The following is a 17,765-nucleotide window of genomic DNA, read 5'->3' as shown; positions in this document are numbered from 1 at the left end:
ACACAATGGGATATCTGTGCTCTGCCCACCACAGGTATCGAAACCTGGGTTCTAGCGTTGTAAGTCCGCATACATACCGCTGTGCCATTGAGGGGACATTTATTGTAAACATAAACTTAGATGTATTTTCAAGTTGTTGTGTGCTTGTACTCTTTTTTTTTGTTGTTGTTGTTGTTGGATAACTCTTAACATTGGATCCAACCTATACTTCTGCGCAACAAGAACATATCAACTTGTAATCGATATATATGCAATAATTATCATGAATAGTATTTAGACTAAATAATATTAAAAACAAGTTTCAAACGTAATTGAAGACTAACCTTGGATATACACTCGCTAGAAGATTTATTAACGGTTTACCTATTACAAACAAGAATATGGTAATATTATACTTTTTTTCGGGGTACAATGAACTTCAAAGTCTGAGGGGAGGCAGCCTTGTGAAAATATTCACGGGCTATATTATCAAGGAAACTAGCAAGAGGTTCTTTATAATCGTTCTGTTTACAAGATGGTTAGTTTTGCAAGACGGGCGTGTTATAATGGTAAGGGTGCCAGTCTGTGGATTTTAGAGTCTTTGATTCGCGTCCCATTAATGCAAAATAAAATAAATAATAGCGCGTCCGACTTTGAGAGTGTGGGTACGTTATAAGAGTTACGGTCAAATTCCACTTTCTTTCGGCGAATATCCAAAATAAACTTAATTTCTTATGATTATAATTCCTGTACTTCGGGAGAATGCAAAAGCGGACTCATAGTGATGTTTGTTCATGTTATGCAAAAGTAAAAATCACATACTGAGCATAGAAAAGGACAGAAATAATCGAAATAACATATAATCTTGGACTAACAGTTTAAATGTAAACAAAACTAAATAAATGGATTAAGTTAAAGTGACAGAGAACTTTAATACAGAAGCTTCTCTCTGGAGGTTTATAAGCGTGACGTTTTTTCAAATGACTTTCATTCACTAAATTTGCCCTTTACAATTAACAATGATATTGTTACGTCTCCGTTTGTTAACTGAGTTTTCCGTAACTTCGTTCCGACGAAATTTTAGCGACACAAGTCTTTACTTAATAAAACTGGTTTATTCTTTCCGAATATAACTTTACCGATACACTCAACTTCAACAATCGCGCTAAACAAACGCTATAACAACGAACGTGCTCAATAATGCTTCTGACTGCGGATCAATTACTCACTGTCTACACACACATTACATTCCCCTCTTTTATATACCAGTCTACCCTATATCTAGTAATTACTAGAGCATTCGCCAAGATACGGGATAGTTCTAGAAACGTGGCGTCACTGTAGTCATGTGACTCGCTGACGCAACAATATTTTTTTTTCAGTTTTGTAGATGTGACAAAGCAAGGAGTATAGACATAGACAAAGAGCGTTAGCTAATGGACTGCCATTTTTCTTACTCATTTTCGCATATCAGAACTCTCTAAAAAGATTTCAAATATCTTCCATAAGACACCCAGAGTGAAATACTGTTTCCTGGATGAAGTGTGCTTCTAATTACTTAAAATGAAATACACAAGTTGAGTTTTCGGGAATATTTGTAAGATTATAACTCAATGGACATTTCTAACTATGCGCTGACTGCTTGGGTTTATAGCTTTACATTTGTGGTTTTATAATTTACGTATGTTGTCCAAAAACTACGTTCTCAGTTATGATTCATACGTTATTTTTTTCATTCAACTGTATGCTGCTGTAATAACGATAATAACGAATTCAGGGCAACATGGTGCATATAGAGATCACGTAAGAGCTCGAGAAGACCATGTTTTTTTATATACTTCATTTGGGAGTGTCGATCAAGTCATTGCTTGTTTTGGCAGTGGCAACGTTGATCTATTGTACACTGAAATATAATGAAATACTTTTTTGGCAACTGGAGAACAAGAGGCTTGCTTGATGTTCTGAAAATTTCACGCTGAGGTTTAAAGGGCTAAGGGCATGGATGTTCTGAAATTTGGCAGTATTTCATTATACCAGATACTCCTAGCTAAAGACTATTCTGTTTTAAAGTTTTCAGTGCTTGATGAATTCTTCGTTATGTTGAATTTTGCAGGATGTTTTTATTATGTATAACTTCTTATAATATGGAAAAGAAACATTGAAACGATATCAACTCCCCTAGTTGTTGTTAGGACTTAGATTTAGAGATTTTTCGGATTGTTTGAGTTCATATTGGTTATTTATCTTTTGCAAAATACAAATCTCAGATTTGATAAGAAAGCCACCTATCACACCAAAGAACTAATTATGTAGATTTTCTTAAAATTGCATCTAACCGTTTCACATAACAAATCTTACTACAGATTAATTTATTGACAACCTTTCAGTGAAATAATTATAAATTTTTCATTTAGAATTATTATTTTTTACATTTGTATATATATGTTTCCAAACATGCAATAGATTTCTGTAAGTTATAATAGTAATAAGTAGGTTGAGTTTATTTTCATGATTAAGTGTTTAAGGTCCAGTTTAATGATGTTTGTATTCAATAATAGCAGCAATCTGCGGGTCTTGGGTTCGATTCCTCGTCACACCAAACATGCTCGTCATTTCAGCCGTAGGGATGTTATAATGTGACGGTCAATTCCACTATTCGTTGGTAAAAGAGTAGCCCAAGAGTTGGCGGTGAGTGGTGATGTTGGCTGCCTTCCCTCTAGTCTTTCATTGCTAAATTTGGAACGGCTAGCGCAGATAGCCCTCGTGTAGCTTTGCGCGAAATTCAAAACAAACCAATAATAGCATGTGATACAGAGGGGTTTATTTGTTATTTAGAGATATGAAATGGTTTTATTGTAGAAATATGTACCACAGATAGTTTATTAAGTGTGTTTCATCTTATGACTATGTTGACAATAATATTGTTTGAAGGGATATTTTACATTACACTTATTTATGACTTCTCTTTGGATTTTGCAAAGGTCCTCTTATGAAGAAATAACATATACATGTTAACATATAACTGGTCGTTATTTCTTACCTCCGAGTTATCTAGTAAATATTCATACCTCCATATCTCACAAGACCTTTAATTAACAAATTGAATACAATAAACTTAACATTGATTCCGATTATTAAGAGAATATACAATGTATACTTATTAGATTTACATTTAGTTATAAAAGAAGATTAAACTTGTTTAATGGTTTAATCATTCAACCTATTCAGTTTGTATCTCTGTGTTGTTGTCAGTGTGAGAGAAAATGGGCGGATGAACTTTCATTTTTCGCTTTTAAACCTATCTATCAATATAAGCTCCGGGTTCTGTTTATTGTTAAGCACAAAGCTACACGAAGGACTTTCCGCCCTGTGCCCACCAGGGGTATAGAAATCTGTTTTTTTTTCATTGTAAGCCTTCAGACTTACTGTTGAGCCACTGAGGAGTGGGAGGGGACATAAATTCTGGCTCTTCTTTTGCAATGTCTTTGACTACAGGCTATCTATATCTTTAAATGTTTTCTCTATAGTAGAAGAAAATTGGACATCACAAGGAAATTGTCAGTACTTTCCATATTTAGCTTAGAAAACCTACCTTAAAATGTTTATTATAATTTAGCTGACTCTTTTCAACTTTCTGTAATCTGTTGAATGGAATCCGAGATACACCCTAATGTAATATTTCGTTATCATAAGTGTACACATTCTTAACACTGAGGCAACACCTCCCAAAACATAGGTGAGCTACAAGTCCAAATGTGCCGATGTGCCTTCAGAAAGGAAAGTCCCCCGGTGGGTCATGGTAAGTCTACGGAGTTATAACACAAAAGTCCGAGGTTTGATCCCCTGCTGTAGACAGGATGTAGATAGCTCACTGTGTAACTCTGAACTAAGAAAATAACAATAACTATTTAACTAACATTTTTTGTTTCTCTTGTTCTTGTTGTTATTATTCGACTGTTAGAATTTTACATAGTTACTTAAACTTTATTCACCATGCAAGCATAACATACAATGTCTTTTGATATTCCTAAACTGAATTATATGTCATCTGAACTTTTGTATTATAATATTACTTGGTTGATGTTACTTCCATATACGAAGTTCCGAATATATGGTATCTATTTGTATATATTCTAATTTTGTTTAGGACGAGCCTTTTTACTAACTTTGTACGTCTTCTCTTGATTTCTATCCATCCGAAATTTGTACTTTCTTTTTACATTTCTATAGCTATTTACTGGAAATCTTGCATACTTTTTCAACCTCTTGATATTTCTTATATATGGAGTTCTTAACTCGTCTTTATATCTAAGTATCTATCTATCTCTTTGTCTATCTATCTGAATTACTGATTTTTTGTTATTCTTATATTTTCTTAATATCCAAGCTTTAAACTGCACGTTTATCTGGTACCTTTCTTTATATCATCCTGACCTTTTATATTAAGCTTATAATATACTAACGATGTCACAATATCATATATATTATAATTTGACTTTTCTATAGCCATCCTATTATGCTCCACGGTAACAATTTTGTAAAGGAAAACTTTCCTTAGTGTTAGGTGTTGTCAATGTGTTCTGATATATGTTTTTCTTCTTAAACTTTAATTCTCAGGTCTCTCTCTATACGTATATACCAATTAATCCACTTTATATGCAACTGCTATTCATCATCCATATGCAGTGTAAACACAATATAGCTTACACATGTTACACATGCATACAACGTGCCATACACTACTGAATCTCTTGAGGCTTGAAGTAAACAAACAGAAATCGTGACGAGATTTCCTCTATTATGTTGATTCCTCAATGTCATTAGGCTCTGAAGTGGTTACAAAGTGGTATTATTAAAAATAATACTAATAAAATAGAGCATGCGTTCTGTTCAGCGAATATTTAATCAGAGAGAGTTTGTGAGAAACACGCAATTCTTCTCGTTTAAGCTAACGAATAAGTTATTTAAAGAACCACCGAAAATTCACCGCTACATATTCTTAAAATATCCTAGCCCTTAAATGAAGTGCCAAAGTAACTAAAAAAGTTTTTAGTTTAGGATAAAATTATCATTTCGGCGTAAGTGGAATATAATCACGTGTTTCACGAAGTGTCTGACGTCACACCGAATGCATCAATACGATCTTGACTATATAACAAACTCAATGGCGAAAAGAAAAAACAACAACATTCTATAGACATATTTAGGACCAAATTAGTGTTATTTTACCTTATTAAGTAGGATCCTTCAGAGAGATATTACTGTTTGTACTTTATTAATATTTCGCTTATAGAACATATTCGCCCCCTAGTGGCACAGCGGCATGTCTGCGGACTTACAACGCTAGAAACCGGGTTTCAATACCCGTGGTGGGCAGAGCACAAATAGCCCATTGTGTAGCTTTGTGCATAAATTCAAATAAACAAACAAGAACATATTTCATTGTTGGGATAAGTTATCATAAAATATTTTAATTTGATTTTTTCATATTATTTTCAGTATAAGAAACACATATTCAAATCGTAAAGAGTGAATAATAGGATCTTAAATATGATATAACAGTTTAAATCGCGCTTAATTTATTTTCTGTTGTTTTTTTTTTCATCGAATGTTTCAGCTTTATGGAAATTATAAATTGTTCCCAGAATCAAGTATAGATTTGAATGGCTAATCAATTGCTTCGAAATGCTTTTTATAATTAAAGCTTGTTATCATTATTTATATCACCCTCAGTTATAAGATAATTAATTTTTTCCCTAATTGACTATCTAATCATGGTAAAAATGTTACTAAAGAAATTAATATTCAAAATAATAAAAATCAAAACCACTGAAATATAAAGTGGTATGTCTGCGGACTTATACTGCTAGAAACCGGGGTTCGATACCCGTGATGGGCAGAGCACAGATACCCCTTTGTGAAGCTTTGGCTTAACCAAACAACCAAAACCACTGCATCTATTTGTGTGACTTAAGTCTGTATTCAGATATGACTCAATGAAAGTAAGTTTCGAACGAACATTATTATTATAATTGAAAAAGCCGATAAGTGAAGAAAAAAAAAATCAGGACTGAGGCATTGAACCCAGGACCTGTGACTAATTGAACCGATTCCCTATCCAACTGACTCTCTTAATAGTACAAGCCATCCTCGTTTCTCCTCATTCACAAGGTTTTTAACTATGAGTATATATACTTTTCTACAAAACTTAAATATCATTGGATGTTATTATTTCATCTCCTACTTTTTTTTTCAATTAGTATTATAAACCTTATAATAACGAAATTTCTAGCATCTTTGTCTAATCTTTTAAAAAATTATCAAATTCTCTTGTTTTCTATTTGTCTTTAAAATTTCTAATGAATATGTGAATCTAGTTAGACTCCTATGATTTGTTTAGGTGGTGGTAAATCAACCCACTAAGTGCCAGACCACAACAGTACAAAGCTGTATTCAAATAGCTTGACTCAATATTTACCGTTTGTTGTTTCCTTTCCTCTTCTTTACCTGGCATGGCCTGGTGATTAGAGAACTCGACTTACAATATGCTGGTTGCGAGTTAGACTCCTATGATTTGTTTAGGTGGTGGTAAATCAACCCACTGAGTGCCAGACCACAACAGTACAAAGCTGTATTCAAATAGCTTGACTCAATATTTACCGTTTGTTGTTTCCTTTCCTCTTCTTTACCTGGCATGGCCTGGTGATTAGAGAACTCGACTTACAATAAGCTGGTTGCGAGTTTGAATCCCGTCACCGAACACGTTCGCCCATTCCTAGCCGTGGGTGGGGCATTATAACATAATGCTCAATCCCACTATTCGTTGGTAAAGAGTGATTTGGATAGCTGCCTTCCCTCTATTCTATCGCTTCAAAATTAAGGACGGTTAGCGCAGACAACCCTCAAGTAACTTTGCACGAAATTCAACAAATAAAAGAAACAAACCCTTCCTATTATGTACACTCAGCTTTCAAACTTTATTTACAATTTTCTGTCTTTATGTTATATTTGACAGATAACTCGATCAACTCAAGTAATTCAGTAGAAAAAATATTGTGCGTTTCTTTGCTGAACATTAAACCTGATGTTTACCACTATATTTACGTTTGGTGTTGTGATTCCTTTTATTTTTATGGCTTATAAATATTTCTGTCTAATTACTATTAACAAACTTTAATATTTTTAGACTTCACCGTTTTTTGCTGAAATATAACCGAATCCTGATTATAATGAATGTGTGATTAATGGCTTATCGTTATTGGTATGTGGCTGATAATTGTTGGCAGATGTCTTATTTGTTGGTATATCACTAATAAATACGTAATTTGTAGATTTGTATATTTTCGGATAATTCTGAGACCACTGCTGATAATTGTCGGTATATGTTTGGTAAATGTTTAACCCTCCTTCCTCACACTGATAAAAAACTGTTTAAGGATATTTTACCAATTTTATGAAAAACTAAGTTTTGCTTTGCTTCCTCTAACAAGCGAATTAAAATTTTAAGTTTTGATAAGTTTTGTATTTTTTATAATTTTTCATAAAGTTTTATATAATAGTTTCACTCTGGAAACATATCTTGAAGTATTTTGTCAATGACAACGCGGGAGTTTCCTGCTGAGTTAAAGATAATTTTATGAGCTTACATCGCTAAAAACCCTGGGTCTGATTCCCCGCAATGAATAAAATGCAGATAACTAATTGAACATCTTTGCGCTAAAGCAACAACATCTTGTTTTCTATCAATTCAAATTTAGGGACGGCCAGCGCGGAAAGCCCTCGAGTAGCTTTGCGCGAAATTCGAAAACAAATATTATCTTCGTGTTAAAATAGTATGTATAGCTTTGTAAAATATTCGTAAATTCAAGCACATCATTTCATGAACTGATGTGAAGAAAATATTCTACAAACCAATGAGGTTAAAAGTAGATGCTAATACAGTTTTTAAGAACAACAAGTTTTATCAAACAAAAACACTACGATTCAAAAGTACTGAAATATTTTGATTAACAATGCAGAGTGCTTCCAGTTGGTGAAACGATTGTTTTACCTGCTTATATTACAGGAATAAAATGTGAAACTGTTTTGTTTTCTCGTATATAAAATATAAATAAGCAGTTAGTCTTTGTGTTGTAGTTATACCAAGAGTCTTTAAATATTCCAAAACCGAAACAATAATTTGAGCAAAAGGACAATTGGCCAGCAACAGTAAAGCTCCAAACTGGAGTATAAAACAACTCTCCTGGATGAAGATAGGTTTGGAAAATGATTAACATAACGGAAACTAAGCTTTTTTCTTTACAAGTCAGAAAAATTAGTGAAAATAATTATAATAGGATTAATGTGAAAACGGAAAAAATAAATACATCAACTTATTCTGTTTGTAAAAGTCTGCATTATAATATCTGACTGACATTTCAGCTATATCTTTCAGTTGTGTAGAAAAGAATGGAAAAATGAACTTTTTAAAGTTGTATCGATATTTACATTACCCTCCTCGGTGGTGGCTCAACGGTAAGTGTGATGTCTTATAACGTTAAAAATCGGGTTTTGATGCTCGCTAGGGGCAGAGTACAATGGCCCATTTTGTAGCTTTATAATTAACAACAATTATAATACTAAAAAAAAGGCCTGCGTGAGCAGTTCATGAAATATAAACATTCTGTGCTTTAAAAACAATTTTTGATTCAGATGTGCACATACTCGGTTATAAAAGAATACATTGACAAATATATTATACTTCTTGCTGAATTTTGAGCGATGCATTGAAAAGTAAGGAATTTGCGTGTTTAGGTGTACCATGATTATATCTTCAAATTCATATACCACATTGTGTGACCTAAATGAAACGTTTATAAGCATATTATTGTAGGGATAGAAATTCCTAACACAAATGATAATACCTAATATTGAAAGTTGGCAATATTTTTTGAAATATAATAATTGTTAATAGGAAATAAAAGTAAATAAAATGCCGAACACTAACAAATCTGAAATAACATAGGTAAGTAAGTTGCGGATTGTGAATTTGAAGATGAAACTTTCTGATTGAATTTTAACAATATTTGATTACTTTATATATATGTCTTATAATAAATTTTTTTTAAAGAATACACCAGGAAACCTAGCTGGGTCCCTAATCCACCAACTCAACAAGAATGTCGAGTCCACATAGAGGCAGCCCTCAGAGACTACTGGGACAGGCAGCCTTCAAACCCATCCATAGAAAGGGAGAATGAAGGCGTTGATGCGATTTCTCTTGAAGAAGTACTCTTGGCTTCGCAAGAAGAAGAAGAATTAAAAAATTATAATATTGAAGAAACAACTGGTGGTCAAGACGAAAAAGTAAAACTCGAGGAAGAAGAGTCCGAAATTTCTTCATTGGAACATGAAGATTCAATCGACGACGAATCTGATAAAGAAATGCAAGTTGACGAAAAGGAAGAAGAGTCTGAAGAGCAGGATTCGCTAGAAAAGTCAGAAGATGAAACTAAACCAGAGGTAGCTGAGAACAAGGAAGAAGAGTCTGAAGAGCAAGATTCACTAGAAAAGTCAGAAGATGAAACTAAACCAGAGGTGACTGAGGAAAAAGAAGAAGAAGAAGAAAAAGAAGAAATTAGCGATTATGAAAGTGATGATGCTAAAGAACAGATGGAAACCGAAGAGGGTTCTCAAGAGGTTGAGGAAGAAGAGTCAACCGAAGAGGAAAAGGTGTTAGCCAAAGAAGAAGAAGAAGACAATAAGATAGTTGATGAGAAATCAGCTGAAGAAGAAGAAGAAAAAGTCAAAGTGGAAGATGCAATGGAAAATAAAGTCGATGAAGTTGAAGATGAGTACACACCTAAAGAAGATAGTACAGTGAATCAAGAGGAATCAGAAGACGTAGAATGCACTACATGTGAAGATGATCGTATCGAGGACACATCACGTACTGAGGAAGATGAAGTTGCCGAAGAAAAAACTCAGGAGGATGAAAATGAAGCAGAAGAACCAATAGCGGAAGAGGGCGAAAGGGACGAGGTACAGGTATTTTTAGAAGAAATAAAATATTTTTATTATGCTCATAACTGAAACAAACATATGTGTATAAAAATATTTTTATATCTAGGGCTATGATCTTCTTCTTTAATTCTAAACTGTGTACAGTTGTCAAGACTGGTGAAGAGTCTCTTATATGAATATCCCAAAACGACGTTTAACCGAAAGGCTAATTTTATATTATTTAAATGAAAAATATTAAGTATTTTTTACTTGAATTTTGAAATTCATAAAGGTTTTTCGGTAATCAAATATGATAAATGCATTACAACGACGTGCTATCTAGAAGTAGTTTGTTTACACCTAGCTTATTTCAATTGCACACCTAAAATTATGATTAAAAAATGCGAAAGTTATGATTCATTTATGGCTATATTTGATAAGGGCGTAAGTAAGCAAAGGTCCTCATACTTTTACTTTTAAGTATTAACCAATGAAGGCTATGCTTGTTAATGGTGTAAGTAAACAAAGGTACTCATACTTTTACTGTTAAATATTATCAATGAAGGCTATGTTTGTTAATGGTGTAAGTAAACAAAGATCCTCATACTTTTACCGTTAAATGGAGGATATTCTTAATGGTATTCTTCGTTATGATGTGTTTTAATACGATTAATGAAAACAGTAAGTTAAATCTTTAATCATAACATTCTAAGCGAGTTCCTTAAAACGAATAGAAAATTTTGTAACGCATCACGCTGTGTGCATTTCTGTTGAAATTTTCTCTATAACATTTGCCTCTTGAATTCCCGTTTTCAAATTAGTAAAATAAGCTACTTATATATATGATTCAAACGAGCATAGTTGTTTTACAATCAACGAGCAATTTGGACCAATTTCGCTTCTTTAAAATATAAAAATGGATGTATCTGTAGAGAACATTTTACCGGAAAAGCACAGAAATTAATGTTACTTTAAAAATAACAGAGAAGATAAATCATACAGCTAAAACGTATTTCCTTTTTTTATTTTAGTTCATACTGTTTCACTTAATAATTATTTCTTAAGAACACATGCCCCAGTGGCTCAGCGGTAAGACTGAAGGCTTATAACGCTAAAAACCGTGTTTCGATACCTTTGATGGACACAGCACAGATAGCCCATTGTTGAGCTTTGTGCTTAATAAATAAATAAAAAAAATCATGAGAACACTTACAGCTAAAGTTATGACACTGATAGCAGAAAAAAAGACACTGCAAAACGTAAAAGTACTTTTTAAAACAATCAAATGTAAGATCATTATCGTTAGCAAAGCACCGAAAACTCAATAAAGGTTTTAATACGATAACAGTTTTGATTCATTAAGACAGAATAAAACTATAAAACAATTCAAGCCCGTCCCCCAGTAGCACAGGGGGTATGATTGCGGTCTTAAAACGCTAGAATCCGGGTTTCGATACCCGTGGTGGGCCGAGCACAGATAGCCCATTGTGTAGCTATGTGCTTAATTACAAAGAAACAAACAAACAAAATTCAAGTCCTGCGGTACTAGGTCATACTGATATTAATTTTCGATCAGAGCAAGCTACTTAAATGGATCGAAACTAAAGTTTAAACTAGTATTAATAATGAATATAGCTCATTAAATATACTTTGCTTACACTGATATTTATAAACGTTAGAATGCATTGTTTCATCAGTTGGATACCCTTGTTGCTAATGGTAAAAAATAAAAGGACTCTGAGCTGGGAAACATATTTATAAGTGTTTTTAGAAATATATTTTTATTTATTTTTTTGAAAGGGGTATATTATTATTATGTTTTTTATTCCGATTGATTTCGTGAAAATAATAAAAATTATTATTATTTTGGCTTACTCATAGTAGTATTTTAGCATCATAAAAGGATTAAAGGAACAGTGTAATATCATATGGGTAGGATTAATTTTTGAAGGAAGTATATTGGTGAGTAATATTGCTGTAATTGGTTTAAATTGCGCAAAGCTGACGTTCTTCTTAGAAAGCTACAGAAGCGCCCTCTGAAGTTGGAGCTGGAATGGAACAGGAACTTCCTTCAGAAGACACCTCATCTGAGCAATCCGAGAACATTGTACAGGAAAAAGAAAAAGAGGAGGAACAAGACAATAAGTTAGTGATGAAGAAAGATGATGAGGAAATAGGAACTGAAGGCGATGACGAAGAAGAATTAACTACCAAGAGAATTCCACCGCGTTCAAGAAGACATATCGACGAAATCCTAGGAGTAGACGAGATCGGAACCCAAATGGACAAAGAAGAACAGGAATTAATTCAGAACATTCTCAACGAACTTAAAAAAATGTATATCTCAGCTGTTAAACCTCTGGAAAACATTTATAAGTTCAGGGAAATCACCACTCGACAATTGGGAGGTACGTTATGTTTTGTTTATACTGTTTTTTGTCTTTTCATGTGTTCTAGTGACAATATTATTTTTATCCTTGAAATTAACGTAGCATATGATCAGATTGTACAAGGTGTATTTCAGTGCACTTAAAGTGTTGTTAATTATATTAATATATTGAATTTTCACCTCCTCGTGAAACTGTAAGTAAATTAGAGGAGTAGATCCATGTGCTAACTTTTAGTATTCCAGTTTAGTATTGTTCTATTTAGTGCAGTGAATAATTCATATGGTGTATTTACCAAATATATGTGGTTTCAATATGCTACTTTTCTAGTTATGATGAACGCTTCGGCCCGGCATGGCCAGGTGGTTAAGGCACTCGACTCACAATCTGAAGGTCGCGGGTTCGAATCCCTGTCACACCAAACATGCTCGCCCTTTCATCCGTGGGGGCGTTATAATGTGACGATCAATCCCACTATTCGTTGGTGAAAGAGTAGCCCAAGAGTTGGCGGTGGGTGATCATGACTAGCTGCCTTCCCTCTAGTCTTACACTGCTAAATTAGGGACGGCTAGCGCAGATAGCCCTCGTGTAGCTTTGCGCGAAATTCAAAAACAAACAAACAAACAATGAACGCTTCGTTTCAAATGGAGTTGAAGAAAAGATAAGAATTATTTTCAAGTCATAGTATGTGAGACCAAGACTAGGTCACAACGTGCATAATCATTTTCCATCAATCAATGAAAATTACAATTTGTCAGCGATTTAGTTCAGAAATCCAGAATATTTAAATTCCTTTGCAATTTTCAGTTTTATTAAATACAAAACTTATTTATATAGCAAAGTTAATAATACAAAAATGATTTATGCTGCTTTGAAGGTATATATTAGCTAAATTGAAGCATGTTACAATTTTTTGTAATAGAAAAGTGCAATATTATAGATGCTGAAATCTACTCGACACCCCAAGTCTTATTTCTTGGCCCCTGGAGCGCCGGAAAAAGCAGCATTATCAACTACCTTCTGGGTATTGAAAGAAGTCCTGCGGCTAGAAAGGAAGGTATTGTATTAGCATGGTAAAGATAAACAAATACACAGAGATATGGAAACATATACAAACGTTTGTCAGTTACTTGTTTCAATTTGTATTTGTAGCTATTTCTTTATGGAATTATTCTGTTGAAAATGATTAACGTTATGTATAAACAGTGAAATGTATTAAAAAGTGTATCTAAATTTAAATATAACATAAACCCTAGACATTTTCAAACCTATACTCTCGATAAGCCTGATTTCGCAGATTTTATATTTTCAAACTAAATTGTAAATCAACTGGCTAACTTTTGACATGTATATATATTTTGTTTGTACTTTTGTTGTTTTGGGGAGAAATGTTAGTTCAATGTCGGTGTTAGTATAAGCTGAAAAAGTTATCGTTTACCAGTTAAGTTTTTAGATGTTCTTGTTTTCAGAGGACATGTACTGTACTAGAAAACTACCTGGAACTGGATCATAAACTTCTTCTTTAACCTGATTAACTTGGATTAGATAAGCTACAGAGTTAGTCTATTGAATCCTGTTGGAAAAAAAAAATGTTAAAAGTTTATATGTACTTTAAAACTAAAAATGCTTATATCAGAAAATAATGTTTGACCACCTACGAATTAGTTTGTACTAATAATAACTTACTTAGTTTACTGTGATCTAACCATTTGGACAATTCCAGCACCTGAACCTACAGTGATCTAACTCCTTGGAAAATTTCAGCACCTGAGCCTACAGACACAGACTTTACTGTCATCACGTATGGAAACGAGCCCCAGAAATTAAGCGGCACGGAACTGGCCGCGGATTGGTCATTTGCCAGTGTACAAAAATTTGGACAGTCTTTCTTGGACCATTTCAAAGGCGTCCGAATGAATAATCCTCTTTTGAAGAAGGTACTTATAAATACAACAAATATTATACCTTCCCTTATTGGAGATTCATTTGGAAAACTATCAAGTAAACTTCTTTAAAAATCCAGCTGTTTGAAAGAGATTTAATGGAAAATAATTAGGTAAATTATTTTACCTAGTTCAAATATAATCTCTCTTTTTTTTTCTTTTTAATAGGTGACGCTTCTTGATACTCCCGGGATTAACGAAAACCGAAGATACCAAAATAGAGGTTACCCGTTTAACGACGTCTTCCAGTGGTTTATTGACCACGCCGACGCCATTTACGTTGTATTCGACCCATTTAAACTGGAGATTGGCAGTGAGATGGAAGCTATTTTAGATCAACTGAAAGGAAGAGAAGCACAGATTCGCTTTATTTTAAACAAGGCGGATAGTATTCGCCGCAGTGAGTTGATGAAAGTCGTAGGCCAGCTTTTCTGGAACCTTTCTCCACTGATGGGTAGTTCGGAAGCCCCTGTCATCTATGCTGTTTCTCTAATGAGCAAACCTTTCCAACCATGGACTTCTGCGAACTTCTTGATGGATCAAGAGAGGGCGCTGTTAAATGACCTACGAGAAGTGATCGACAAGAGAGTGGAGAATAGAATCGCTTTTACTCGACGCCACGCCGTACGAGTACGAAACCATGCCAAGATGGTAGACTGTTACTTAGCTACCTACTACAAACACAAAGGTATCTTCAGCAACAAGAAAAAGGTGGCTGATGACATTACTGAACACCCCAATCAGTACAATATTTATCAAGGGCTGAGCAGCCTAACGAACATCAGTCGGTACGACCTTCCTGACCCTCTTATTTATCGAGACTTTTTCCGTTTACACGCTCTGTACGAGTTCAAACCCTTGGCTTCCACTTGCAGCTATTTTATGGGTTGCCCGTTGGATAAGCTGGATATTTCCATTGCCTACGACCTTCCTGAATTGTTGGGCAAGTACAAGAAAAAATCGAAAGCAAGAATATACAAGAGGGAAGAAGATGCTGACAAGGGCAGATGAAATGTGTGGGCGCGATTGCTCTTAAGTGACGTAATGTCTACGTTAAGACCAGTGGTTGCCTGGTTCATGTTTTGAACACGAACCAGGCTTGTAGAAATCCCGGCTTCTGAGAACAGGTGTTGTCAGTTAATGAGCAGTTAGTTTGAAAATTTCATAATAATTATTAACAATAAAATCTTCTGGAAAATAAGGAGAATTAACTAACTTAGCACCCTGCTCTTCGGTAAGTTTGAATTTAGAGTTGAGGAGGAAAATTGGAAATTACAATAGACAAACTCATCGACGTTACAAAAATGAACCTCACACTCTAATGATGATACCGTGTAACTGGAAAATCCAATACACATTCCCAACCGAAATCAACTGTTTAAACCACATTCCCATTAACTGACAACACACGATCCGGATGTAATGAATTGTAGAAGTGAATTTGCTGACTCGTGATTTTTTCTTTTTTCTTCCTCTCATTTCTAATGTTGTTCTTCTAAATCGAAGCCAATCGACGCAGTTGAGAGCATATATATTAAGAAGAAACCAATAACAAGCTAATGTGGGAAAGTTTGTGACAAATATGTGAAGTTTTGCTTTTACAATGCCAAATACCGGCTATAAAATGTCTTGTAATACACCAAATCAGCGTTTCACAAAATGACAAAAGTTATATCAGAGCTAAGCCCGAGCCCCTCAAAGCGCCAAAGTTAACCCCTCTTAGCAGTTTAGAACAGTTTGTAACATCCACTATGTTATTGGTTTCTGTACATAGTTTTAGATTATAATATTATATTAAAAGGCACTGAGAATGAATTTCGATTTTGTATGTTGTGTGAAAAGATAATGAAAACCATTCATACTTTTCTGCAATACCTTGTCAAAAATATCTGAAACAATTCTATTGGATTTTTATTAGGTGTGTGATGTAATAAAGTCTTTGTACTGTCACCACTACCGTAGTTCCTTGTGTGTTAATATTCTTAAACGCTTGCACAATTTAGTAACGACAACACATCTAATAATGATGAAGAATCGACTCTTACTTAAATCATTTTTCTTTTTTTCTAAGTATGCTTTGGACTGTTCGTATTTATCATTTTGGATATTGTCTTGAAACACTACGTATTTCAATACATCATTTGAAAAACTGTATTGATGTTTGTTGGTAATTCATTCATTTGAATTGATCGTGGTAAGTTGTTATTTCAGTATAATTATATAAAGATAAACAAGAAAACTGTCAATCGAATATCTTTGCATGTTAAAATATAGATCTTTGTCTTGGAATTTGGTGGCTGATATTCATCGGTCGCTAAAACAAATACAGCAGTAAAATGACTGTTCTCACTTTTTTTTACATGATTTAATTACATAAATTACTGGCGTGATTGATATACTATAACTGTTATGCTAACTTTAAGCTCTTTAGACATCTTTTATAAGAAATTTTAACAATGATTGGGAACAGTTTATACAGTCTTTAGTTTTTTCGGTAATATTTATTTGTACATATAGAATTATCTACACAAATATACAATGATATTAGATCTTCACTTTTCTGTTTATAATCCAAAAACGATGCTGCTTTAATTTAATTTAATTTAATAAATTTATTTGATATTTATCGATTACGTTAATTTTTGTGATCGTTAGATCTGACACAACAGCCATTTAATTTAGGAATAAAAATGCTTTTAGTTGAATGGGCTAAGGAATGTAAGTTACGAAATAGTACCATAGAAAAAGGTATTTCTTAATTACATTTGGATTAGAAATTTATAAAAGGGTAATATATTGTTGCAAACAGAATAATTATGTTTTAGTACACGAGCCACTGAAATTTCGTTTTTTATGATAACATAGAGCAATCTCTAGAAACACAATCTGCCACATAAATCGCTATCTTTTATTTTTTGTATGAAAATTATTGTAGCTTCTTTAAATTAAGCTTAGCATTTTTAAAGTATTTGAGTTGATCCAGAAAACGACAGAAGTATGTTGCTATACCTCTTAGTTACGAAGAATTATTTTAACAATCAGCGTGGGCTGATCCGGTGTTAGAGCTCTAGATTTCGGAGATAACGAGCAGTGTTCGAATACGTGCGACTATTCACAGTCTAGTAACAGCGTTTTAAACTGTGGGTGCGTTAGAAGAGCGACAGTCAATTCCTTAGCGTGGGTGGTAGGGTGCTGATTCTGGTCAATAGTTCAACATTAGGCACGGCGGTAGATAGCGTTAGTTGCTTGGCCATAAATATAATACTTTAAACTAATTAACTACAAATAATTTAGCACTTGAATTTCATTATTCCGCTAAAAGGTAAATATATGCTTTTAGAATTACATTTCGAAACTGTGTGAGACAAATCAGTAAATATAGTTTTACCTGGCTTACAAGTTTTATCTTGTAAATGGTTGCCAAAGTGTGGTATTTGTGGATAGTATATTTAGATTAAATTCACTTTATTTGCCG

The 17,765-nt window shown here is 33.6% G+C and overlaps 1 protein-coding gene across 2 annotated transcripts in view; it reads left to right on the top strand.

Annotated features, from left to right (window-relative positions):
* Positions 1–16,246, top strand: part of LOC106471590 (sarcalumenin-like) — a 25,159-nt gene extending 8,913 nt beyond the window's left edge. Inside the window, exons 2-6 of one of the 2 annotated variants that reach the window (XM_013932206.2) lie at positions 9,089–10,005; positions 11,978–12,368; positions 13,288–13,404; positions 14,112–14,284; positions 14,459–16,246. In XM_013932206.2, coding sequence (XP_013787660.1) covers positions 9,089–10,005; positions 11,978–12,368; positions 13,288–13,404; positions 14,112–14,284; positions 14,459–15,301 — 2,441 coding nt within the window. In that variant the 3' untranslated portion in view covers positions 15,302–16,246. The remainder of the gene's footprint in view (positions 1–9,088; positions 10,006–11,977; positions 12,369–13,287; positions 13,405–14,111; positions 14,285–14,458) is intronic. The other variant, XM_013932213.2, reaches the window with a different exon arrangement.
* The last annotated feature ends 1,519 nt before the right edge of the window (positions 16,247–17,765 follow it).

The sequence above is a fragment of the Limulus polyphemus genome, unplaced genomic scaffold (genome assembly GCF_000517525.1).
Source record: "Limulus polyphemus unplaced genomic scaffold, Limulus_polyphemus-2.1.2 Scaffold113, whole genome shotgun sequence".
Classification (NCBI taxonomy): domain Eukaryota; kingdom Metazoa; phylum Arthropoda; class Merostomata; order Xiphosura; family Limulidae; genus Limulus; species Limulus polyphemus.
Note: the sequence above shows the minus strand (reverse complement) of the source record. Positions and strands in the feature narration are given on the sequence as shown.